The 24034-nt window shown below is 50.0% G+C and overlaps 2 protein-coding genes across 9 annotated transcripts in view; one reads left to right on the top strand and one right to left on the bottom strand.

Annotated features, from left to right (window-relative positions):
* CCDC92 (coiled-coil domain containing 92) overlaps positions 1–10851 on the top strand; it is a 140256-nt gene extending 129405 nt beyond the window's left edge. For 5 of the 7 annotated variants that reach the window (XM_007489934.3, XM_056821892.1, XM_007489939.3 and 2 more), the window contains 3 exons: positions 4624–4770; positions 5931–5972; positions 9406–10851. In XM_007489934.3, the coding sequence (XP_007489996.1) occupies positions 4624–4770; positions 5931–5972; positions 9406–10202 (986 nt within the window). In that variant the 3' untranslated portion in view covers positions 10203–10851. Of the gene's footprint in view, positions 1–3947; positions 4148–4169; positions 4469–4623; positions 4771–5930; positions 5973–9405 lie in introns of those variants that run through there. The other 2 variants (XM_007489933.3, XM_007489936.3) reach the window with 2 other exon arrangements.
* A 942-nt stretch (positions 10852–11793) lies between these two features.
* The window catches only part of DNAH10 (dynein axonemal heavy chain 10), a 196398-nt gene continuing 184157 nt past the window's right edge, over positions 11794–24034 (bottom strand). For both annotated transcript variants that reach the window (XM_007489932.3, XM_056821891.1), the window contains 12 exons: positions 23343–23497; positions 21120–21303; positions 19737–19937; positions 18526–18735; positions 17554–17649; positions 16903–17074; positions 14662–14793; positions 14334–14545; positions 14049–14216; positions 13466–13646; positions 12635–12780; positions 11794–12251 (listed from right to left, as the gene is read on the bottom strand). In XM_007489932.3, coding sequence (XP_007489994.2) covers positions 12105–12251; positions 12635–12780; positions 13466–13646; positions 14049–14216; positions 14334–14545; positions 14662–14793; positions 16903–17074; positions 17554–17649; positions 18526–18735; positions 19737–19937; positions 21120–21303; positions 23343–23497 — 2004 coding nt within the window. In that variant the 3' untranslated portion in view covers positions 11794–12104. The remainder of the gene's footprint in view (positions 12252–12634; positions 12781–13465; positions 13647–14048; positions 14217–14333; positions 14546–14661; positions 14794–16902; positions 17075–17553; positions 17650–18525; positions 18736–19736; positions 19938–21119; positions 21304–23342; positions 23498–24034) is intronic.

Below are 24034 nucleotides of genomic sequence, written 5' to 3'. Positions count from 1 at the left end.
ACAAACTCATCACAGCCAAGTCCCTCTGAAGCTCTTCCTATTAGGGAATTGGACAGTTTGGAAGCCAGAGGTGGCATACAAAGATCCCTTTTCTCCTCGCAGCAGAGACTCACAGACAGAACAGAAAAAGACATCATCCAACCCCTGTAAGATGCTGGGGAAGAGCTGTCTTAGCTCCAGGGCTGGCCTCGTGGCCTACGATGCCATCTGCTGAGTAGCTGAAGGGAAGGATGCCATCTGCTGGGCAGCTGTCGACAAAGCCATGTTGAGGAGCACAGGAGGAGAGGACAGGGCACACATCCTGCCAAATACGCATGGACAGGAACCCAAGGAGAACTGGGAAGCTCAGCAGGAGACACCCTGGAGGCACCCTAGACACAACTGAGCCCCTAGAGGCCCCTACCCGGCACTCACACATTTCACTGTGTGTGCTTATCCTGCAGCTGAGAGAGAGCTCCCTCAGGAAGTCAGTCACTCAGAATTTCTGGCCTAGCTCCTCACCCACTGCATTCCGAGGCTGTTTCATGTCCTTCCTTCTGAAAATGGCACAAATATCTCATTAAGCTACCTGGGTGCTCCTCGGCCATTGGTCCTCCAGTTAGACACTGTATGCTTATGATGCATTGACTAATGCCAAATCTGGCCAGATAACTCAAGCATTGTATTTATCACTTGATAAGAACCGAAGTGGAAAACGTTTTCTCCACCTTGAACTGTAGCTGTCTCACCTACTTATTTTTTAGCCTTTACCTTCTATCTTAGAATAAATACCACGTATCAGTACAAAGGCAGAACAACAGTTAAATGACTTGCCCAAGGTCACACAGCTAAGAAGTGTCTGAAGCCACATTTGAACCCAGGACCTCCCAACTCCAGGCCTGGCTCTCTATCCACTGTGCTACCTAGCTGCCCCTTCACCTACTCTTGAAGTCATTGGTGTCTTGAAGTCCAGGAATACGGCTATTCCTGGAAGTCAAATGAAGAATGCATTCCAAATGGAAATTTTTGCTCTTCATTAGGCTCAGAAGAAACACCCCTAGTGTTGCAACTCCCTGTTAATAGAGATCTTCATCTCCTCTGCAACTTAATAGTCTTAGAGTTGTCTGATGTCAATTTGCTCATCATTACCCAGCTAATGTGGGTGAGAAGCAAGACTTGAATCAGGGCTTCTTCATTCCAAGGCCGAGCTCTCCATCCACTCACCATGATGCCTGCCCCGGGTGGTTGGCATTTGGGCATGTGAAGTTTCCTGCTCTTAGGTGACTACAGCTTACTCCATGTGTCCCCATACCAGCTACCAAGAGCTAGGCAACAGGCTACATTTAAACACTTACACCTTGAAATAGAGTAGGTGACATCAAAAAGAGAGGGATGGGGATGGATGGGGATGCTTCTCATAGATCAGAGAACAATCATAAGAAATGGAAAATGCCTCTCTCAACCTCTGCATGTCAGTGATCATCATTGGAGAGAGAGAGATTCTTTGTGCCAGGCACTGCGCTAACTGCTTTACATTATTAGCTCATTTGATCCTCACAACCACCCTAAGAGGCTGGTGCTGTTATTATACCATTTTACAGATGAAGAAACTGAGGCAGTTTGTGGTTACATGATCTGCCCAGTGTCACATAACCAGGAAGTATCTGAAACTGATTTGAATTCGTCTTCCTGACTCCAGACCAGTGTTCTATCGACTGTGCCACCTAACTTTGCACACTGTATAATCATTTTCTTTGGGTTTCTCTTGATTTCTTTTCTTTAGAGTTATACTCAATTTTGTTGGGGTACATTATTATGAGCCTTAGCTAAACCATTTCAAGGGTATATGTTCATTGCTTTATTTCCCAAGAATGACTACAATAGGATGTAGATGCTGCTTCTGGACAGTCCGCATGTAAACAAATGCATAGTATATCTATTTTAAATCTAAATTATATTTCAGTTTATGTCCCAGAAGGGATGAGATGGGTACGGGGGTCCTAAAGGATTTTTTCCTTTAGTCTATGCATATGTGTTTGCAGCTCACCTTCTTGTCTAACATCAGCAAATTGTAGAAGAAAGGGTTTGTTTTCAACTTTAGTCATGCCTGACAACGTAATCGATATATTCCTGAAATGTCCTGGGTGGCCTTTTCCCCCCTTTTTGGTCTAGACAAGTTTTTATTGGTGTGAATTCACAGTGTTAAATTTCTTGCCAGGAATGCTAGTCATAGATAGATGGATAAGATCATGGATTAAGAAATAGAAGGGGCCTTGGAGGTCATCTAGGCCAGCCTCCTCGGTTTAGCGGGGAGGAAATTCATGGAATATCACAGTTTCTAAAGAATCCAAACTTCAGGCTGCCCAAAAGGCAATGGAGAGACCATGTTGAGCAAAAATTATCTACAGCTCCACCTACAAGGAGTTTCCAGAAAAAATGGAGAACCAGTCAGGATGGAAGGTCAGACACAGATGGGTAGTCTGAAGGTGCCCCATGAAATGTTAAGACCTCAAAGAAAATCTCCAGGACATTGGCTACATTATCCATAAAGGTTTCATGGGAGATTGAAGACAAGAATCTCATTGGATAAGAAGGTACAGGCAGATATGCAGTTAGGTGGCCCAACTCTGGAGATGGAGCATCCTGGGTTCAGATCTGGCCTCAGACATTTCCCAGCTGTGTGTCCCTGGACAAGTCACTTAACCTTCATTGCCCAGTCATTCACACTCTTCTACCTTGGAACCGATTCTAAGACAGAAGGTAAGGGTTTAAAAAAAAAAAAAGGTGGCAGCACGGCAGGCCACATTGGTACCATTTGAAGAACTGAGCACAAGGATGACTATGGATCTTCTGCATTGGTGCCCTATACTGCCTCAGTTGGGCCCCCTAAAAATCAGCTTCGCTGGATGAGAGGACCCAGGCCTATGGCAGGGTGTCCTTGGTGGGCTGCTTGGAGAGGTGGTGTTTGTGGCATTCCAGTGTTGTGGTCTCACATCGCTGTGGACACAGCATCAAAAGCTTCATTTTTTAAGGCCCTTTGAGGTAACTGTTTTGAACAAGCCCCTTTCAGAAGGGCTCTCTTTAGCTAACCTGCAACAGCCATCACATCCATTCTTGCAATAGGCCTTGCAATAGGAAACAATTGGTTTTTCGAAGGCCTGGGCCCAAGGAGCAGGAAGTTCGATATTAGGCCCACATCCATTTCGCAGGAACTTGATTCTATTGTCTGTTGTGAGCAGGGCTGAGAAACACGCTCATTCAATTGTCCTGGAAAACGAGGCCCTGACATCTTTTTTCCCCCTTTTAAACCAATAAAGGTCTTCGTAAACGTATTAAGCTTAGATCGTGCTTCCCATTCCGCTGACAGTCTGAGATCTCAGGGTCTGGTAATGGAGGGTCTGTTTGCAGGCTGTAAAAACTGTAACAAAAGGCCTGAGTACTTGGGTAGGGGTCTCTTATCTCAGGTGGTCACTTTGTCAATCAATACATGAGCACTTAGGAAGGCAGATGATGAAGTAAAGCTCTTATCTGCCAGAATCCAGGCCTTCAGCCCCGGGAGCATGATAGGGTGATGGCTGAGGAGAGGCGCCCCCGCCCCCACGGTGATGAGCGGCTGCCTTACAAGTCAGCCTTGGCCCAGGAGCTGCTCTAGTTCACCTCAAGTTAACTCCTGGGAAAAATGAATTCTTCCCTAGCTGGAAGGCAGCATCCCAGGTGGCTTATGGGGGAAACTGCAATGCCAGCATCACACCTGTGCAACGGGGACTTCAGGAGGCCTTTGGTTGGCATTCAGCCGTTGGTGGCATCTTCTGTCTGTGGACTGGCTGCGAGGGAAGGCTTCTACTGGCTGCTGGCGCTAGTTGTTCCCCCATCGCTGCCACAGCATTCGTTTCCTGGGATGGGAACACAATATCAACTGTGATTCTTTGAGTGGACTCCCTCGGTCTGAATGTTGCCGTTCCCATGGCGACGAGTGTCCAACAATCAGAAAGCCTCACGCCCTGTTCCATAGCAACAGGCACAGAAGTGATGGCCTTGAGCTGACTTGTTAACCCCCCCAGGCTGGAGATGCATCGGAGATGTGTTCTTCAGGCCTCACTAGCGGACACTTGGGGTCCCCTGCAGCCTCCTGCAGGGCTTCAGCAGCAGACGAGCCATCGGATACAGGGTGATTCCTCTCTAGTCTCTTTTCAGAGGGGGAACAGGTTCAAAATGGCTTGGGGAAGCCTTTGGAAAGAGTAGTTACTTAAGGCCGGATCGCAAGTGATCACTGTAAAACCATTTACACAGGTCTCTTAAAGCCACTTAATTCATTCTTCCAGTGTTCTCTGGGAGGGAGGTTGTTTATCCCTATTTTACCAAAACACACAGTTCTAGAACTTGACTTTCTTGACTCTTGGAAAGAGGGACTCCTGCCTAAGTTCACTGGTTCATTGGCATTCGATGCTTCTCACCGTACTAGCTGTGCATGCAGAATCCAGGCTTCCAGGTAATTGTCCCTTAAACTTCCAGGCCTTCCCCCGTGACCTTCCTCCAGCAAGGAGCATTTTCCTGCCCGAAGTCCAGCATAGGGGTCCTCGTGGAGCTTCGGCTGTATTTGTTTTGTCCCACCTACCTCTAACCCTAGAATGTGTTCACTCGTAGGTCATCTGGATGTCAGCATGGCAGCCTCAAACCTGGAGAACCAGTTGCACAGTGCCCAGAAGAACCTGTTGTTCCTTCAACGGGAACACGCCAACACCCTGAAGGGCCTGCACGCTGAGATAAGACGACTGCAGCAACACTGCACAGGTAGCCCTACCTGGGGCCTTGGGGGGCCTTGGCCCAGCGCCATCCCGAGGCTCCTGGGCCTGGGGAGATCGGGGGAATGGATTTGGCCAAGCTTCCCTGGCTCACACTGCCTCTTCGGCGGGTGCCACACGCAGCCCAAGCTGTGCTTGGCCCAAGGGACTCTGGTGGAGGCAGGAAAGGAAAAGCATTTGTCAAGTGCTTATTTTGGGCCACCAGATCAGGGAAATCGGGTTGCTGTCCCTTTCTAGTTAATTTTGCTGTTTAGCAGTATGGGCTACCCTCCTACAATGATAAACAGGGCAAGGTGTAAAGGATTCCGTACATTTATTATCCTTTTTTATCTTTTTATTTTTAAAACCTTCACTCCCCCTCCCATCTTAAAATCAATACTAAGTACAGGTTCTAAGGCAGAAGGGTGTAAGGGCGAGGCAACTGTAGTTAAGTGACTTGCCCAGGGTCACACCGCTAGAAAATGTATGAGAAAAGATTTGAACCCAGACCTCCTGTCACCAGGCCTGGCTCTCTATCCACCCAGCCTGCATAGCTGGCCTGCCCCCAGTACAGTTAAAGAGATGATAAATCCAGTTGTGCAGCTTAGAGTGCATTTGGGGCTATATGAACCCACTGCAATCTGCCTGATGCCCACAATGGGTCTGCTGTTCTGTACTGTTCCATTTGGGGTGGGGAAGGGCGGGGGAGGGGCTTCTTTTCAAACCTGCGTTTTAAGCACTGCACAGCACACACTCCTGAATTAGCTACTCTTTGTGGATGCTCAGCTGTGTCTGACTCCGTGGGACCCCATACTGGGTTTTCTTGGCAAGGATAAGGGAGTGGTTTGCCATTTCCTCCTCCGGTAGATCAAGGCAAACAGGCAAAGTGACTTGCCCAGGGTCCTATGGCTAGTGAGTGAGTGAGTGAGGCTGGATTTGAACTCGGGTGCTCGACTCCAGGCCCAGCACTATGCACTGAGCCACTTAGTTGCCTCAGATCCGTGATCAATATTCATGAGAGAACTATCCGTCCTGCATTCCCAGCTGTGTATCTGGTAAGAACTGGCTCATGAGGGTATTTCCCAAGTTGTCACACCTAGAATAGATGGTGGCACCTTCCATGCATGACAACCCAGAAATAACGTGCAGCACTTTGGGCTTTTCTTTTAGATTTAACATATGAGCTGACACTGAAGAGTTCGGAACAGGCAGGTAAGAAGCCTGAACGATGGTACTGTTCTTAGTATGATAGCAACCCCCCGTCTGTGTCTAACTTCCTTCTCTCCCCGCTTCCACTTGTCCTGGGCTTAGAGGGCCCACTTCTCCCCGACCCCATCCCCCCCTCCAAAGAGGGCTGGGATTTCAGCTGGAGGGCTCTGGGACATCGGAGACTCCAGCCCCACAGCCCAGGAACCCGAGGCACCCAAAGCCATGGAGGGAGCCACCGAGCTGGGTTTCAGACTCGGCCTCTGGGACGCCAAGTCCCTGCTTTTCTGCCCTCTTATGCTCACTGCTGCCCACGTCTGCAGTATCTTCATCCCAGGGGGCTCCCGGCAGTCTAGGGATGCCATCCAGAGATGCCCAGATAGGTTAGCTTTTCCCAGCCCCCATGGCTGCCCCAGCTACCCCCAAGCCCAGAGCAGGCTGTCCCTAAAAGCACTGCCCACCCACCCCAGGTAGTCCTTGTTTGGTTGTTGCCGGTTTCATGGTGCCCAGCACCATCTTTAGCCAAGCCTGGAGAAGCTCACATGCCCCCTAACCAAATGGATCAGGTCCTCCAGGGGCCAGAATCAATTGTTCCAAACAGTCCATCCTCCAAAGCTTCATGGTTTGAGGCAAAAACAACCAGAAAATGGATTCTGCTCAAGATCAGTTTTGTAAGCTTCTCAGTGACCTCATTCAGAAGCCCATGTGATGGCTCTAAAGCGCAGCTCATTCCCATTCACTTTGAGTGCATCACCAAGGACTCACTTTTCCACTTAATCACATTACAGCCTCCCCAGCCAAGAGCCAAGGAACCTTTTGTTCCCTGGGCACGCAGAGACGTGAATTGACCTTCAGGGAGGCCCGATCTCAGGACAGTCACCAGAGAAAGCTCTTTGGTGCTTCTCGCACGTCCCCCATTGTCACACTGAGCCCCGCTCCATCCCAGGAACCCTGAAGACCAGAGATTCCACTCAGAGATTAGAAATGGGTCCTGACAATTCAGCCACAAATAATTTTCCGGGTGGGGGTGAAGGGGAGAAACCTCCAGGTTTTCTTAGCTCCAGCTGATCAGATAGAAAGAGCCCTAGATGAGCCCCAGACCATGCCTTCCTCATGGTGATATAAGGTACTTGGAGGGGACGGGGAGAAGTAGTGGGTTGGGGGAGGGGTAAAGAAATCCTTACCCTATGTCCTGGACTCAATGGCAGAAATGTAGTCATGGCTAGGCAGTTGAGATTAAGTGACTTGCCCAGGGTCAGCTAGAAAGTGTCATATTTGAACCCAGAACCTTCGGTCTCCAGGCCTGGCCTCTCCACTGAGCCACCCAGCTGCCCCTCTGTGGTCTTCTAAAGATGCTTTGAATAACACAGTGTTGCTTACTTACGTGCCTCTTCTCAAGGGCTCCAAGACCAATAAGGACAGACAGTTTCGATTAGGGCATTGTAGGGCCTAAGCAGAGGACGTGACCCCCAATACTTCATCCGAGGAGATGTCTCCCTGGGTTTACTTTTGGGGCCCCATTTTCTAAACCACTTTTAGAGGATTAACTACTAGAAAGAAGAGGCATCAGTTGGTGCTAATGAGCGGCCCCACGGATCAACTCTGTACAGAATATTCTACCAGCCCCTTCCGTCAGCAGCCCCCCCCCCCAAAGCAAACATCACCAAGGCTGGCTTTTCAAGGAACAAATAGGAAGCGGCAGTGCAAACATCATTTTCTAAACCTGTGCCTTGTCTTAAAACAGAATAGTAAAGGTTAGGAAGTGTCTGGGGTCACATTTGAACCCAGGTTCTCCCAACTCCAGGCCTGGTGCTCTATCCACTGTGCTATCTAGCTGAGCCTCGTTTCTAAGCCTGGTGATGATTCTGGAGGTGTAACCAGGCACCCTCAGGTGCCTTGCAGAAGCCTGTCTATGTTCCTGGACTTCCTCCTTCATCTGTCTGTTACACTGGGGGAGGCAGAGCCAAGGAAAGCATGGAGCGGCCCTAGAGAGGGAAATGAGACCATGCCCAAAGCAGAGACCTCCTGGTTTGGTCGGTGCCTCGATTAGCAGGATTTGGGAACTTCCTTTCCAGCACAGGAAGGAAAGGGAAGCCGAGGCAGCGGCATAGATGTGTTAAGCTTCCATTTGCTCTCTGAAAGGGTTGTTTCCCAACAGGCCCTTGTGGAAAGAAGAATGAGGACAGAAATCTGACTAGTGGAGTTTCAGGGCCTCCAAACTGCAGAGAACTCAGAACTCCTGGGGTGATTTGAGGCAGTTGGGGAACCCCAGCTCAAGCTAAGCTCCAGGCTCATGGAGGGAGCCCCATAGCAGTATCTCTCTCTGTCCTGGCAATTCAGTTATTGCAGGTAGGAGGGCAATCGTATGGCAGCTCGGAAACCTCTGCAAATCTGAGTGTAGAAGGGAAGGAAGGCTCTCGAGGGAGGGAATGAGCGAGCGAAAGGCCAGGAAGAGACGAGGGGATGGATAATGGATGGGGGTGGGAGGGAGACCCGAGCTCTTCTGAGCTAAGAGAAGACGAGGAAGGAGCCAGTTGGATGGAGCAAGGCCTAGGAGGGAGCCCACAGATCATTGCTCACCCTTGTGTCTGAGGACCCCAACATAGTTGGGGGGGGACCACTAAGGCCCGTTTGCTTATCATTAAAAGCAGACTAGCTTTCAAAAGAGCGCCTTGCGGGCAATCCAGTGATGATTTAATTCAGAAGAAAAGTAGATGAATGTGGTAGCAGTTCCAAAGTAATTGGTGTGACCGGATGCAACTTGGTGTCTCCATGTAGATAGGGGTCTGTCTCTGGCTTAGCACTTCCTGTACCAGGTTCTGGTGACGAATGCCTCCAGGGGCCCTGGATCCTAGGGTGCCTTCTGCCGGCACCAGTTATCTCCTTTGATCTTCACAACCACTCTGGGAGGCAGGTGCCCATTTTACAGATGAGGAAACTGAGGCGCTCCGGGTCACATTTGAGGCCAGATATGAACTCCGGTGACCTGGAAGAGGCATCAGAGGTCGGCTCCGCTCCATTTTTACAGATGAAGGAGCCGGAAGCTGGGCACAGAGCTCCCCTTCCCTAATTCCCACTAGTGGGGGTGCCCAGCCTCTTGGCGCCAGCTCCCCATTCCTTAGCTCTTAGAGTACCTACTTCAGGTTTATTGTCCCGAGTGCCAGAGATTAAGGTACAAAAGGAACTGGGGGGGGGGGGGGGAAGCTGGGGGAGAAGATGGTTCTGGCAGAGACGGAGACTGGAAGACTGGAGGGAGAGGAAGAAGGAGGGAGCGAAACTGAGGCAGAAAGATAGAGGAAGGGCCGGAGAGGAGGAGAAAAGAGGGATGAGGCTGAGGAGAGGCAGGCAGGCAGGCAGGCAGGCCCACGGTGGGGGTCGGGGGGGGGGGCAGGGGAGGGGCCCGGTGGTCACGCCGAGGCTTCCGTGCTTGTGATTCCAGGAGATGGAACTTCCCGAAGCAACGAACTGAAGCGAAAATGCGAAGACCTGGAGGCCGAGCTCAAGGCGAAGGAGGCGGAGAAGCAAGAGCTGCTCCAGGAGCTGGAGCAGAAGAATGCGCTCATCGCCGTGCTGGAGACCACGGTGAAGGAGCGGGAGAAGAAGTACCTGGAGGAGCTGAAGCTCAAGAGCCACAAGCTGAGCGTGCTGTCAGGCGAGCTGGAGCAGCGCGCCGGCACCATCGCCTACCTCACGTCGCAGCTGCACGCCACCAAGAAGAAGCTGCTCCTGAGCCCCGCCGACGCCGCCAGCGCGCCCACCTCCGGCTCGGCCGCAGGCGCCTCGGCCGCCGCCGCCGCGGCCGGCTATAAGCCGGCGCCCCCCAAAGAGAAGCTCCCCGAGACCCCGCGGCGCCGGATGAAGAAGAGCCTGTCGGCCCCGCTGAACCCCGACTTCGAGGAGGTCTACCGGCTGGGCTCGGACCGGAAGCTGCTCTTCCGCGAGCCCGTGGACGCCATGCCGGACCCCACTCCGTTCCTGCTGGCCAGGGAGGCCGCCGAGGTGCACCTCATCAAGGAGAGGCCGCTCGTCATCCCTCCCATCGCCTCGGAGCGCACGTCGGGGGACCCGCACAGCCCCGCCCGGGACAAGGCGCACAAGGCGCACGTGGGCGTGGCCCACCGCATCCATCACGTGCCCCAGCCGCAAGCGCAGCCCGAGGTGGAGACGCTGGCGGTGGACCAGGTCAACGGAAGCAAAGTCGTTCGGAAGCACTCAGGGACCGATAGAACTGTGTAGGCCGCGGCCGAGGAGGCTCTTTCCGCACTGTGATCACTACTAGCAAACGAACCCGCCCGTCCACCACTTTTTTTAAGTCCCATGCATGCCAAATTTTTTCAGATCTGTCAGAGTATCCTCCTCCTCCTCCCCGCCCCCACCCCCGCCCCTACCCCCACCCCCAATCCGAAACACCACCGCCTTCCTAATGCAGGATCTGTATCTACCGAATGCTGTGGCCAAACCCTGCGTATCCATCCGCTGCTTGCTTCTACCCTGCCCCATCTAGCCGTGGGAGTGAGTGTGCACGTGGACAAAAGCCCAGGCCGCAGCCTGCATTCTTCCTGACTAGTAATGAACCCAGATAGCGACACACCTAAGGATAACGTTGGAACACCTCGTAGAAACTGACTTCCGCTATCCCTCTGGAGCCGTCCGTGGCTCCCGTACGTATGTAGCACTTCAGACATACCCCTGGAGACGAGTGTAATTTCATGACAATCCGCTCACGGGCAGCATTGACAACAATGCACATCTATGTATATGTCAAAAGGAACTAAAGATTGGCATTACTCTTCATGTCACCTTGACCCTAATGTGTGTTCATATTTTTTGTTATATTTTATTCCAAATTTTGGAGATCCCAACAAACTTTATTTTCTAAACCTGCTATCGTTTTGTTTCGTGTCGTTTATTAACCACCCGAGGGCGGGACAAGAGGGAGGGAGGAAGGGGAGGAGCTGCAGTGGGACACATGAAGCTTCCGGATAGTTAGACGCTCCCCAAGCCCACTCCTCCATCCACCAACCGCCCCCCCCCCCACCCCACCATCCCCCCACACTTCATGGTGAACTTTCTAAGATTCCTCCAGTTAGGCTTAAGGAGTTCTTTATAAATTCTAACCATCTGAAGAGCTTTTTTCTGGGGGCTCTGCGCAGTGTCCCCCGATACCCTCTTGCCTCCTTTGGGGAGCCATCCCAGTGAGGAGCCTCCCACCATGAATCACATTCAACTTAGATGCCATCCCCACTGACAGGATACCGCTGTGTTCATTGGGAAGCCCATCATCAGCCTCAACGTCTGCTATAGGAAGAGCCCAAAGCCTAGTTTTCTGGATAATCCAGCCTATAGATTTAGGCTGGAGATAATACGAAATTTAGGATCTGGGGGATGAGAGGTTAAAGCTACTGCTCGGAGAATCCTCCTCCCTCCACCCCAAAAGAGAATAGATTAAAGGCAAATGGTTGGGAGGTAGATGTCAAAGCAGGGAGTGGCGCGCGGAGTAGTGCAGAAAAGTCCTGGATTTGAATCTCTGGGCCTCAGTTTCCTGCCACTGTACTGGTCCCCTCTAAAGTCCCTCTAGCTCTAATTCCTGTCAGACTTCAGGCCTTCACAGACGTTTGCAGAATGGGGAAAGCAAGGCCTCACCAGCTGTCACCCTCTTAGCTTTAGTCTTCCTTCTGCACAGAACTTGGTTCTGGGCTGAGCCAAAAATTGTGGTCCAAAGAATTTTTTTCTTTTTTTTTTTTGCAAAGAGACATTATTGAGGCATAGTCTAAAACAGACAAATGGAGATCTCTGAGAAGAAAAAAACAAAACTTCCAGCATGTTAGAAATCCTTTGATCGTGTTTATTTCCCAAACACAACAAATCATAAAAAAGAAAATCTAGATTAAGTTAAACCACCTCACCTTGATTTGTATTAGTGAATTACTCCTTGGTGGCTCTCTTGGGGGGAGGGAACCATTATTTTCAGATTACAAAACTGTCAATGAATCATCTATTGTAATAGAAAAAAATGTACATCTGAGCCTTGATGCTTAAGAAATGATTCTAAGTTTCCTGGTTCTTCATGAGTTCCCAAAATATCCATCGCCATCATTTAAACTTAGAAATGGAAATTCAGTTTCTCCTAGTCAAGAGTTAATCGGAATTCAAGGTGAGGCATACTCCCTGTAGCACCCAGTGTGAAATGTGCCTCGTGGTGAAAAGATCGGCCTCAAAAACTAAGCCAATCCCCATTGCATTTCTTCTCATAGAGGTGGTGTAGACAGGGGTCCGGAAGGTATTCTACAGGCCAAGGAAAGGAGAGTACAATGAGACAGCCGTCTGTGGAATACAAAGTCGCCCCTATGGTGCTGCCACGTTTTAAAGGGACGGCCGTTTGATTGAGTGGCAGAGAGTTAAGCCTCAATCACAGCGAGAGGATGGCAAGACGGGCAAAGGAAGGGGACGGCTGGTCCAACGCTCACCCACTCAATCCCCTTACCGGAGGCCCTATCTACATGGCGCCTCCGTGGCCATTCAAGGAGCAACAAGGGGACTTTCCATCTCACTACCCAAACTCTCCCACCAGAGACCAGACTATCCTCTAGGGGTAGCCTATTCCCTTAAAAGCATTTAGTGTACCAGGAGAAACCCCGGAGGGGGGAAGAGGAGGGGCTGCGCCTAACCTGCAGTTTGAGACGATGGGCTTCGATGGGGATTATCTTCAGGACGGGCAAGTCCACCACCAGGACCTTGGGCTGGCTCTTGATAAGGCAGCCCTTCTCTAGGTCCCAGTCAGCACCCTCCAGATAGAGGCCGGACACAAAGCATCCTGTCGATCACAGGAGAAAGAGCTGGAGTTTAAGCCGTGATAACAGAGGATCCATCTTTCATGACAAAGTACAGCCAGCCCAGTTCTGCAGGTCGTGCAGCATCCATTCCTGCCTGACCCCTGGGCCTTACATCATGTAAATGAACTCGATCTCTCCCTCCATTCTGGGAGCCCTGAGGACGTCGCCTACTGGGTGTGGGGAAGCAGCTCAGCCTTTTCCTTCCCAAATCCTCATGAACTATGTATGCGCTTCCTAAATGACCAATCATTAAATCAGATTGCAGCAGGGCAACCTCCGGGGTGCTGCACCACCCAGGCTCTTCTGCCTCTGGCCGCTCAGGGCCTGAACCATGTCTTCCTGCCATCGGCCCTATCTCCCTACAATGCCAGCAGCGCAAGCCGCCATCCTCACTCACAGGAACAAGTGACCCCTTTAGCAGCCTTTCGATTGCTCCTTCTGCTTTGAACTGGCTTGGAGACACTTGAGACCTTCCTCAAAAGCGCAGCTTTAAGCATGGTGCTGCCGCTGCTGCAGGGTGCCTTTACCCCGAGATCATTCAGGGCTGGTGGGGGGCTCCCCTGGGGCCTGGGACCCTCATTCTGACTCGGAATGAGCCAGACCCAGCAGGGCAGTTCAGGCAGGCCAGGGGCCTACAAGGGATTCCCATCCTGGAGCTGACCATACCTTGCCCTGCTCGGTCAGTCACCTCGTCTGCATCTTGGAACTTTGTCACTTGGGTAAACAAGGTGGAGCGGTCCAAGGGCCACCCATTCTTCCGACAGGTGGCCTGCACCAGTGCTGTGAGGTAGGACTCGGGGATGTGCAGCCCCGACAGCCACATCACATTGGGGTCACTCTCTAAAATCTGGAGAGAAAGAGAAGATGGGGTCCCTGCCACCTCGATCCCGCCTCACCATGTCCAGCATCAGGATGAAGCCTGTGATACTTCTCTGCTGCCTCCAGGGGATGGACCTCTAGGTGGCACCACAAGTAAGCTTCAACCAAAGGAGGACTATTCTATTTTTTTTTTTTAACCCTCACCCTCTGTCCTGGAATCAGAAGAGCGGTAAGGGCTAGGCAATAGGGGTCAAGTGACTTGCCCATGGTCACCCAGCTGGGAAGTGTCTGAGGCCATATTTGAACCCAGACCTCCTGTCTCTAGGCCTGGCTCTCCACTCACTGTGTTCACCTAGCTGTCCCCAGGAGGGCTATTCTTGAAGGACCTGCTTCTGTTTCAGAGGAAAACCTGAAGCCGGTGAAAACTTACCCAAGTTGTGTACTGAGCAAACCTCCGCAAGAAGTACAGCATCCAGTTTCCCAGGGTCTTCAAGGTGTCCGGGGCAAGTTTCCTCCAGATGCCAGGGATGTTCCCAATAAAAAGGGCCCGGGCCACGTCGTCCAGCTCGTTGCTCATCCCAACCTCCCCAGCCAAGGCCTGTTGGCAGAATTGGAAGAGATCACACACGGGCAGCTCAGAAAGCAACCAACACAGCAGCATCCAGCTCATGGCCCAGACCTTGCGGGCATCCTCCTGCCCTCCTGCCTCACGTACCCTCTGGAGTTCGGCCAAAGATTTCATCATCCGGATGGTCAGTTTGTTAAAGCGCTCCAGCTCTTGCAGCAAGACCACGGTTGTGGGGGAGATGCCCAGGCCCAGGTGTTTGCGGATACTGTCCAAGTCAAACACTTTGGGCATTTTGTTTTCGATGTCCTGGGCCACCTGGGCAATGTAATCTTCCCGGCTGATGCCGGAGCCGGATTCCCCTGAAACAAGAAGCCTCCTGAGCAAGGCTCAGATTCCTCAGAGCCTCCTCCTGGAGGCCGCCCGGGGATGCCCCTTCTTCTTGGAGGGCATGGGAAGGGGACGGAGAGAAGACTACCTGTCTGTGGCTGTAGCTCCAACAGGTGGGACCACATGTCTCGAGCAGCCTGGGTGTAATATCCGATCTCAGCGTTGGAATGGAGCCCGAACACCTCTGGCGTGTTGGCGAGTGGAAGCGCCTCTATTGCTTCTGTAACCGAAAGAGCCGAATCACAGACCAGGAGCCCCACAGAGACCCCCAGCCCCATCTGGAGCACGAAGCTCCTGCCAGGGACTCCAGAGAAAACCATAGCACAAGCAGCCATGAAACCACCATCTAGAAAAGACATTAAGCTCGCCAAGTGCCTTGTTATATGTAATATCTCATCAGATCTTTGATGGAATGACTTTTTGGGCAAGAAGGGAGAAGTCTTCCCCACCCCCATCTCACTCAGGCTAGAAATACACCAGACCCTTCCAAATCCAACCCCAACGATGTCTATATACAAACTCTGACCTGCCCCATTTTCTTTTTTTTTTTAAACCTGTACCTTCTGTCTTAGAATTAATATTATGTATTAGTTCTAAGACCAAAGAGTGATAATGGCTAGTCAAAAGGGGTTAAGTGACTTGCCCAGGATCACACAGCTAGGCTATATCTGAGGCCAAATTTAAACCCATCTCTGGACCTGGCTCTTAATCCACTGAGCCAGGCACCAGGGTCACATTCTTAGAAGAAGCCATTTAGGGGTAGCTAGGAGCCAGGGGCCACCTACCTGCCCCCAACCTGCTCCATTTTTGATCTGGCTAGGTTGTTGCCTACTTAGACAACCTGGTGGTCCTCAAAGCTCATTCTACTGGTGCATTCCACTTGGAATGGGCTCTCAGGCAGCTTTAGCCCTACTGAAACTCAGAACTCCCCAACTGGAATGTTCCGCCAGCCTCAGGAGCTACAGGCCCACAGACACCATCACAGCCAGGTATGGTCCTTTTAAACAAGGATATCCCTGCATTCCAATGGGCTATTTCCTGGGGATGCTGATGGAAGACAGTCAACAGGATACTGCTCTTTGTGAAGATTGGATTTGGCTCTCCCCTGATTGTAACAATGAAGGTACTTAGCTCTTCCTTTATTATGAAGATTGAATTGTAATCCCCTGCTTATTTTTAGGTTTTAATCCCCAAAGTATTAACTCATATTTAAAGTAGATCTACCTATTTTAACTCCAAAAAGCTGTTAACTAACCAAAAAATGTGTTAACTAACCACAAAAGATGTGAACACCCAATTCATACATTGAGTGGGCAGTCCTAGAGAGGGTGTCCGCTGTGATTGACAGATGTAAAATTTAGGAGAGGTAACACAAGAGAAAAAGGTCTTTAAATAGAGGAAACAGATGCACACAAGGGTGGAGGATTCAGTCACTCAGAGGAGAGACTGGAAGACAGACACTTAAGGTGAAACTGGAAGACAGACACACAGATTTGGAGTGAAGACACTTGACTGTGGAACTGGACCCCTGGAGGAGCTGGTACAGGAGACCTCAGACTGCTTTTCTTTTAGACGGTCATCGTGGTGAGTGTAAAGGCTGAATTAGTTCCTTGCCCTTTCTAGAGGTGTGAACCTCCAAGAAAGACCCATCGTCTTGAGACTCCTTTCCCCTGGCTGGGGCTTAGAATTTCTACCTGGCTCTGAGGAAGCCAGAGTTTGTTTGTTTGTTTTGTTTTTTGCTCTCTCTCTCTCTCTCTCTCTCTCTCTCTCTCTCTCTCTCTCTCTCTCTCTCTCTCTCTCTCTCTCTCTCTCTCTCTCTCTCCCCTTTTCTCTCTTCCTTAATATCTTCCCTCTATTGTAAAATAAACTACCATAAATTCCATTTTACTTTAGTTATTCATTTTGGGGTTTATAAATTAAATCCCTGGCAACCATCAATTAAATATTCAGCCCAATTTAAATTTAACATCCTCTCACAGAAAGCTGCTTTTCTGCCTCATCACAAGAGGATGCCAAATGTCCACCACAGGCTACAGCTTGGAAGGGTCAGTCTGGTCTTTGAAAGGAAAGTGACTGACTAAACAACACATCCAAGAAACCTAAGTTGAAGAAACGACCTGAGAATTGCCGCAGAAATAGACGTCACCAAAACCTGTTTTCTTGAAAGAATTAGTTATACTTAGCTGTGTGACCCTAGGCAAGTCACTTCACCCCCATGGCCTAGCCCTTACCACTCTACTTCATTGGAACCAATACACAGTATTGATTCTAAGGTGGAAGGTGATGGTTAAAAAAAAAAAGTTACATTTTCCAGTATCTGAGCACTCACCTACAAAACTATCCTTGTTGTCACCCACTGGGATTTTGTAATCTACATCCTTATTTTTGAAGAAGTGGAATGGCTGGAAGGTATCAAAGATGAAATCCCCCAGATACTCATCCATGTAGATGGTCAGGATGCGCCGGTCAAAGCTATCGATAGCCCGGCCCCCATACATGACCTAGACACAAGGCAGAATCCACCTGAATGCCCAGCCAGGGACGTCTGGCTGGACTAGTATAATAAGTGGGAGTGGGACAGGGACAGGCCTGGGATTTCACTCACACAAGGAGTTCCAGATTAAAAAAACAACAGAACAAAACAAAAACCACCCGCTACCAAGGCAGAGTTTCTTGGGGACATTGTGAAGTGGCTTGTTTATGTGATTTGTACACAGCCGGCAGGGGATAGAGGTGAGCCTTGCACCTCATAGGTCTTGGGCAGCCCATACATAACAGGTCATCCTAGGTATCAGCACTGTGTAATAGGAGGAATTCACTGACTCAGAATGAGAATCCATGGGATGAAGGAGAGCCAGGCTGTAGCTTGGAAAAATCCTGCAGACTTGGCTCAGGCACTTCTTTAGCATTTGGCCCCACTTAGGAGTCTTTCTTGCCTTTCCCTCTCTGACCCTACAAGGCAGGAGTCCAAGGGGCTTACCTCTCCAATGAGATACTTGAGACTCCCCCACGGGATCTTGTTGTCATTTTGCTGGAAGGCTTTTGTCAAATATGTGTTCAAGATTTCCATGCAGACCTAGAGTTAGAGGTCAAGAGGTAAAGAGCAACGGAGTTCTTGCTTCCCCAGAAACCCAGCCTCCCATGGGCCCTAGAAACACAGACTCCCATCCAATCTACTCTTGAAATACAAAGGTCAAAAGGAATCACACTGTTGAAGCTACTCATTTAGGGGTAGGAATAGGTGGCTCAGTGGATTAATAGCTAAGTCTAGAGATGGGAGGTCCTGGGTTCAAATTTGATCTCAGATACTTCCTGGTTGTGTGACCCTGGGTAAGTCACTTAACCCCCCTTGCCTAGATTCTAAGACAAGGAAGGAAGGGAGGAAGGGAGGAAGGGAGGAAGGGAGGAAGGAAGGAAGGAAGGAAGGAAGGAAGGAAGGAAGGAAGGAAGGAAGGAAGGAAGGAAGGAAGGAAGGAAGGAAGGAAGGAAGGAAAGAAGGAAGGAAGGAAGGAAGGAAGGAAGGAAGGAAGGAAGGAAGGAAGGAAGGAAGGAAGAAAGGAAGGAAGGAAGGAAGGAAGGAAGGAAGGAAGGAAGGAAGGAAGGAAGGAAGGAAGGAAGGAAGGAAGGAAGGAAGGAAGGAAGGAAGGAAGGAAGGAAGGAAGGAAGGAGGGAGGGAGGGAGGGAGGGAGGGAGGGAGGGAGGGAAGGAAGGAAGGAGGGAGGGAGGGAGGGAGGGAGGGAAGGAAGGAAGGAAGGAAGGAAGGAAGGAAGGAAGGAAGGAAGGAAGGAAGGAAGGAAGGAAGGAAGGAAGGAAGGAAGGAAGGAAGGAAGGAAGGAAGGAAGGAAGGAAGGAAGGAAGGAAGGAAGGAAGGAGGGAAGAAAGGAGGGAGAGAGGAAGAAGGATTAATGAGGAGAAGGAGAAGAAGAAGGGAGGATATGGTGGCATTAGAAACCTGGAAATCTGACTCATTGAAGTCATAGGGCACATTCCATCCAATCTTGCCAAACTTTCTTCTCTCCTGCACAACTGCATGGAAAAAGGCCAGCACATAGACCAGAGGCTTGAAGGCGGGATGAGGGCACTGCTCCAGCATATCATGACTGATCTTGAAGTATGTTGCCCGCATGTTCAACTTCAGGCCATTGGGTGGCTCAGTGACTACCTTCAGAGGGGAAGAAAGAAAAGGGGAAATGGGCTGAGAGGGGACCAGCAGCACATCTCTGGGGATGGGACACGCATATGACTGTGGGATGTGTGGCCTCTCCCTTGGGTGGGAAGAGCCACGTCTCGTGTTCTCAGCAGAGCTAAATCGAAGTTTCCATCCTGACTTTTCCATTGACTCAGTGTGGTGCCTGAAGATTCTCTCTCCTTGTTGGGTTCCTCACCTATTGAGTGGAGGTGATTAAAACCTTCTCTCCACCCGCTCATCTGGAGATGTATTAGTGAGTGCATTTAAAAAATAGCAAACACCTTTTCCAAAATAATGCCGGTAACATGAATGAAGCACCATGGGTAGAGCACTGTGAGCTGATGGGAGTTGGGGCGGGATGGAGGAGCATTGAAAGGATGGTTATGATGCCGTCTCAGGGCCCACTCTGGGACCGCAGGCAGGGGTGGTGAGGAGAGACTCTGGCCCGTTGCTAACGGACACACGAAGGCCAGTTGTGCAAGGGGCCAGCGCACAGGTCCCCCACTCGCCTCCAGCCACATACATGCTCCACAGAGGGCTGGCCTTTTAAAACAGGGGGGGAAACACAATTTCTCATCTGGATAGCCACAGGCAATATAAGGGTTTCATTCTGATAAAAGTATTGGGCCATCCAAAGAGACATCTCCCAAGGTCCAGTTTAAATGTCCTCATGCTACAGAGGACTGGAAAAGATGCCTCAGAAGGATCTCCATTTTAGAGAAGAAAACCCCAACCCGGAGAGAGGTAGATCACTGCCCCCAGGTCACAGGCTGAACCAATAGAAAGACTCAGAATGAAAGCCCCTTCTCGTCCTTTCCAGGAGTCTCCATTCTCCCTGCTGAGCCATCTGTCCTGGTGGTCTCCTACCAGATGCTGCTGAGCTGAGTGGACACTCAGTTGCAGACAGCAACAAGGATGGAATGGATGGAAGGATGGGCAGAGGACAGCCAGGTCTGTGTTGCCCAGCCCTGTACCTTTAAGGATTTCTGCAGGATTCCAATCGGGAAACCTTTAGTAGGGTCAGTGGTGAGCCACAGGCGGAAGTCTGGGTGGGGCTTCGTGATTCTCTCCAGAGACTTCTCCAGGTCCTTTAGCCATTTGACAAGAAGATGGCAGTTCTGTAGCATCAGCCACTGCCCCCGGGCCACAGCGGTCTCCAGCAGCTGCAATGCCACCTGCACCGATCACACATCAAAAGGGTTATGAGCCAGCGGCCTCAGAGAGGGATAAGTCCAGCCCTCTCCTTTCACAGAGGAGCAGAGAGATGAAATGACTTACCCAAGGTCACACAGCTAGTAAGGGACAGAGGAAGGAGTGGAAAATCATAACTCTAAGAATTGTGGGAGAGGCAGCCTGGCAGCTAGATTCAAGTCCTGCCCCTATCATATCCCAGTGGGATAACCAAGGTAAGTCACCAAAGCTGGCCATCCCTCCCCTCCCCAGCTCTCTAAGACTACTCCCTGAAATGCTGGAGGGTTCCTCCACACCAGAAGTTCTTTACACTTCTCAAATCATCAGTTCTGTTAGACCAAAACCCAACACCCCACCTTGAATCTCTCAGACCCAGCACTTGAACCAGCATAAAAAATCCAGATGATACTTGTTGGGGGCACTGGTTCCAACCTCAGCACGTGACCACAGGGAGGATTCCCTTTTCTACATGGAATTGGGATAGGCCAACAGCAGCTTGCAGTCCTACAGGGGCTCCCAATAGCAGCCACACAACTACGCCCAGGGTAAACCCAAGCACATTATCCCCATAAGGGCAAAAATCTGCTCCATGGTGACCAGGCTGAGGGTGCAGAGCCTGTACCCCATTTCAGAAGGCCCGGAATGCACATTCCACTCATCATAGGGATCTTTCTCAGCAGCCAAAAAAGGGAATCCCAATGAACAATGGTCCCTTCTTTCTCACAGTGGTTTCAGAAGACCGGCTGATGGAATTGGGCTGGGCTTTGACTCTCTGGGGTTCTGTTTTCTTGGTCAGAATTTGGCTCTCAATGTAGCTGAATCTATGGAATAGGCAGACGGAAACGGGGCCTCATGGAAAATGCTGGAATATTGAGGCGTCATTCCCTAGAGACCAAAATGTAACTCATTTTCATGGGACCATCTGCAGGGAAAACTGTCCTTGGGTTAAGGTCTGATGGTAAATACCAACACATAGAAGCGACGCCAACTTCCCAGATACCAAGACCGCTCCTGCACAGACAGACAGACACAGACACAGACACACACACACACACAGACACAGACACACACACAGACACACACACACACACACACACAGACACACACACACACACACACACACACACGAGTTTAGTTTAGGAGCTAAACTTCCCAGAATCAATTACCCTTTCTTGCCCTTGACCCATTGCAAGGAATTTGAGGCGATTTCCTCCAAAGCCACATCTGTCAGCTAATTTCATAAGATCACTAGCAGGGTCAGAGCCGGGACTCAGAATGAAAACAATAGGTGAGTTTGGAGTGCTCTGTTCAAAAATAGCTTCAAAGCTGATCATTGGAGGTTGGACGTACCTAGGCAGGAGAAAGAGTGCAAGTAAGGCTCTCCATTTCCTCACAGAATTGTTGCCTTCCACTCATGGAGGCAATTTAATTAGCTGATGTTCCTTTTTTTTTTTCTTAATCTTTACCTTCTGTCTTAGAATCCATATAAGTATTGATTCCAAGGCAGAAAAATGATAAGAGCTGGGCAGTTGGGGTTAAGGGACTTGCCCAGGGTCACAGAGCCAGGAAATGTTTGAGGCCATATTTAAACTTAAGGTCCCTCCATCCCCTGGACTAGCTCTCAATCCACAGAACTGCCTAGCTAGCCTCTAACTGATGATCCCCAAAATTAGGAACATGAATTCAATGAGAGATCTCCAGATTCAAAGTATACTGTCCATGATCTGTCAAGCCAACAGATTAAATAGGGAGGAAAATATAAGAGTGAAGGAAGACACTAACTGAAACCAGGGAAGGCTCTGGGACAGTCACAATTATGAGGTTTCATCATTTCAGAGAACGTTATTTTCCCTTCCTATGAGACATGCATAGACCAGTATGTGCACAGAAAGCCTTTAACAAATGCTCCTCTGATGCCCATCCTGGTGGGACATGACCCTGGTGGCTGCTGGAAGTTCTAACTGAGCAACACTAGTCCCAGAAGGTGCAGATCGTATTTCTGTGATCCAGGGTCCACACTGACCAACTGGATGGCCACCGGGTGGTCAATTTTCATTATCTTGGAAATTCATAAAAATCTTCTATGAAGTCATGGAGGGGCTGCAGAGGGCCCTGGTGAAATAGGCATCCACACACATTCTAACTGACCTCACACCTCTCCCCTCTCCAGGCCATCCACCATGAAGCCACCTGTGGGGTGGCTGGATGGCTCAGTGGATTGAAAGCCAGGCCTAGAGACAGAAGGTCCTGGATTCAAATCTGGCCTCAGATTCTTCCTAGCTGGGTGACCCTGGACAAGTCACTCAACCCCCATTGCCTAGCCCTTACCACTCTTCTGTCTTGGAACCAATACACAGTACTGATTCTAAGAAGGAAAGGAAGAGTTGTTTTTATAAAAGCTGCAGAGAAGTCAAGAATGATTATTGAGAAAAGGCCATCAGACTCGGAGATGAAGGAAACAACAATCTCAGTTGAATGATGGAGTCGATGCAAGAAGACAGAGTCAAGAGAGAAAGGAGAAGAAATGGAGGCACTGACTGCAAGTGGCCTCCTTAAGGCATTTAGCCCCCAAAAGGGAGAAACATGCAACAATAGCTAGCAGGGATGCATGGATCAATGAGGATTTTTTGAGGATGAAGGAGACATGGACATGTTTGTTGGCAGCAGGGGAAAAGCCAGGAGAGAGGGAATGATTGAAAACAAGGACAGGTAAGTGGTGTGGTGCATTTGACAATGGACCTGGAGTCAGGAAGATCTGAGTTCAAATCCATTCCTCAGACATTTACTAGCTATATAACCCTGGGCAAGCCACGTAACCTCTGCCTGCCTCCATTTCTTCATTTAAAATGGGTTTGGGGGTTCCTCCCAGCTGCTAGTGCCCACCTTCCCAAAACTACCTTGTATCTGTTTTGTGGATGTTATGTCCATATTGTTTTGCCCAACAGATTGTAACCTCCTGGAGGATAGACTTTTGTCTCTTTCCCCCCAGTGGCTAGCACAGTGCCTGACATATAGGTGATGCCTAATGAATGCTGGTTGATGAACTGATAGAGTCAGAATTGTCACTTTCGCCATGCTGTGGAGATGGATTGGAAGAGCTGGCGAATGGAGGGAGATGGATGATGTCAGGCTAGTTGAGGCTAGAGGTGGGATCGTCAGTTAGCTCTTTTCCTGTTACTGATGTTCATAGGCCTTCAGACTAGGTTCTCATCTGTCTCACGGCCAATTCAAACCTAACCTCCTGACGATCCCATCCTCTGTTCTGAGGTGGCCAGGGCACGTGCGACGGACATGTCTTTTTTAGTCCTGCCACTCTCTCCAGCTTTGCCAAACACTTGCTCTGACTCACAAGGAAGACAACTTAGCCACAGTGAGATCCTCTCACTCACTTCTCCCCCATGGTCACAGTCACGTAGTCAGTCACTGCCCGATAGACTCGGTCCACTCGGAAACATCGCAGAATAAGCAGCTTCTGGAAATTGGTCACACGAGTATCATAGCCCAGGGGGAATGGAAACTGTTCCAGTGAATCCAGGTCATACCACTGGGGGGGAAATCGCAGAAATGATCAGCTCAGAAAGGATATGAACCGAGCTGTGATGGGATGGTCTCTGCTTTCCATCCCATCACCTGCCACACAGTTAAAGTTTAGCTCAAGAAGAGGAATGCAATTTAGCAAAGCTCAAGGATTTCTAGATTATAAGGAGACATTAATAGGGTGACAGGGATGAGCTGCAGATATTAGAGCCGTTCATTTACCTAAAAGCCCAGAAAAGTATGCTGACCCAGAAAGGTCTAAACCTTTAAGGTTTAGGTTCTTTTTTGTTTTAAAGCCATTACTTTCTGTCTTAGAATAGTTCTAAGTAGTATCAGTTCCAAGGCAGAAGAGTAGTAAAGGTTAGGCAACTGGGGTAAAGAGATCACACAGCTAGAAAGTGTCTGATGCCAGATTAGAATCCTGGACTCTAGGTCTCCAGGTCTGGCTCTCTATCCACTGGGGCCACCTAGCTGCTTCTTAAGGTTTAGGTTCTTAACCTTTTTTTTTTATGCCATGGACCTCTTGTGCAGTCTAGGGAAGCCT

Source organism: Monodelphis domestica, chromosome 3, assembly GCF_027887165.1.
Source record: "Monodelphis domestica isolate mMonDom1 chromosome 3, mMonDom1.pri, whole genome shotgun sequence".
NCBI classification, from domain to species: domain Eukaryota; kingdom Metazoa; phylum Chordata; class Mammalia; order Didelphimorphia; family Didelphidae; genus Monodelphis; species Monodelphis domestica.
This window is presented reverse-complemented; position numbering and strand designations above follow the sequence as displayed.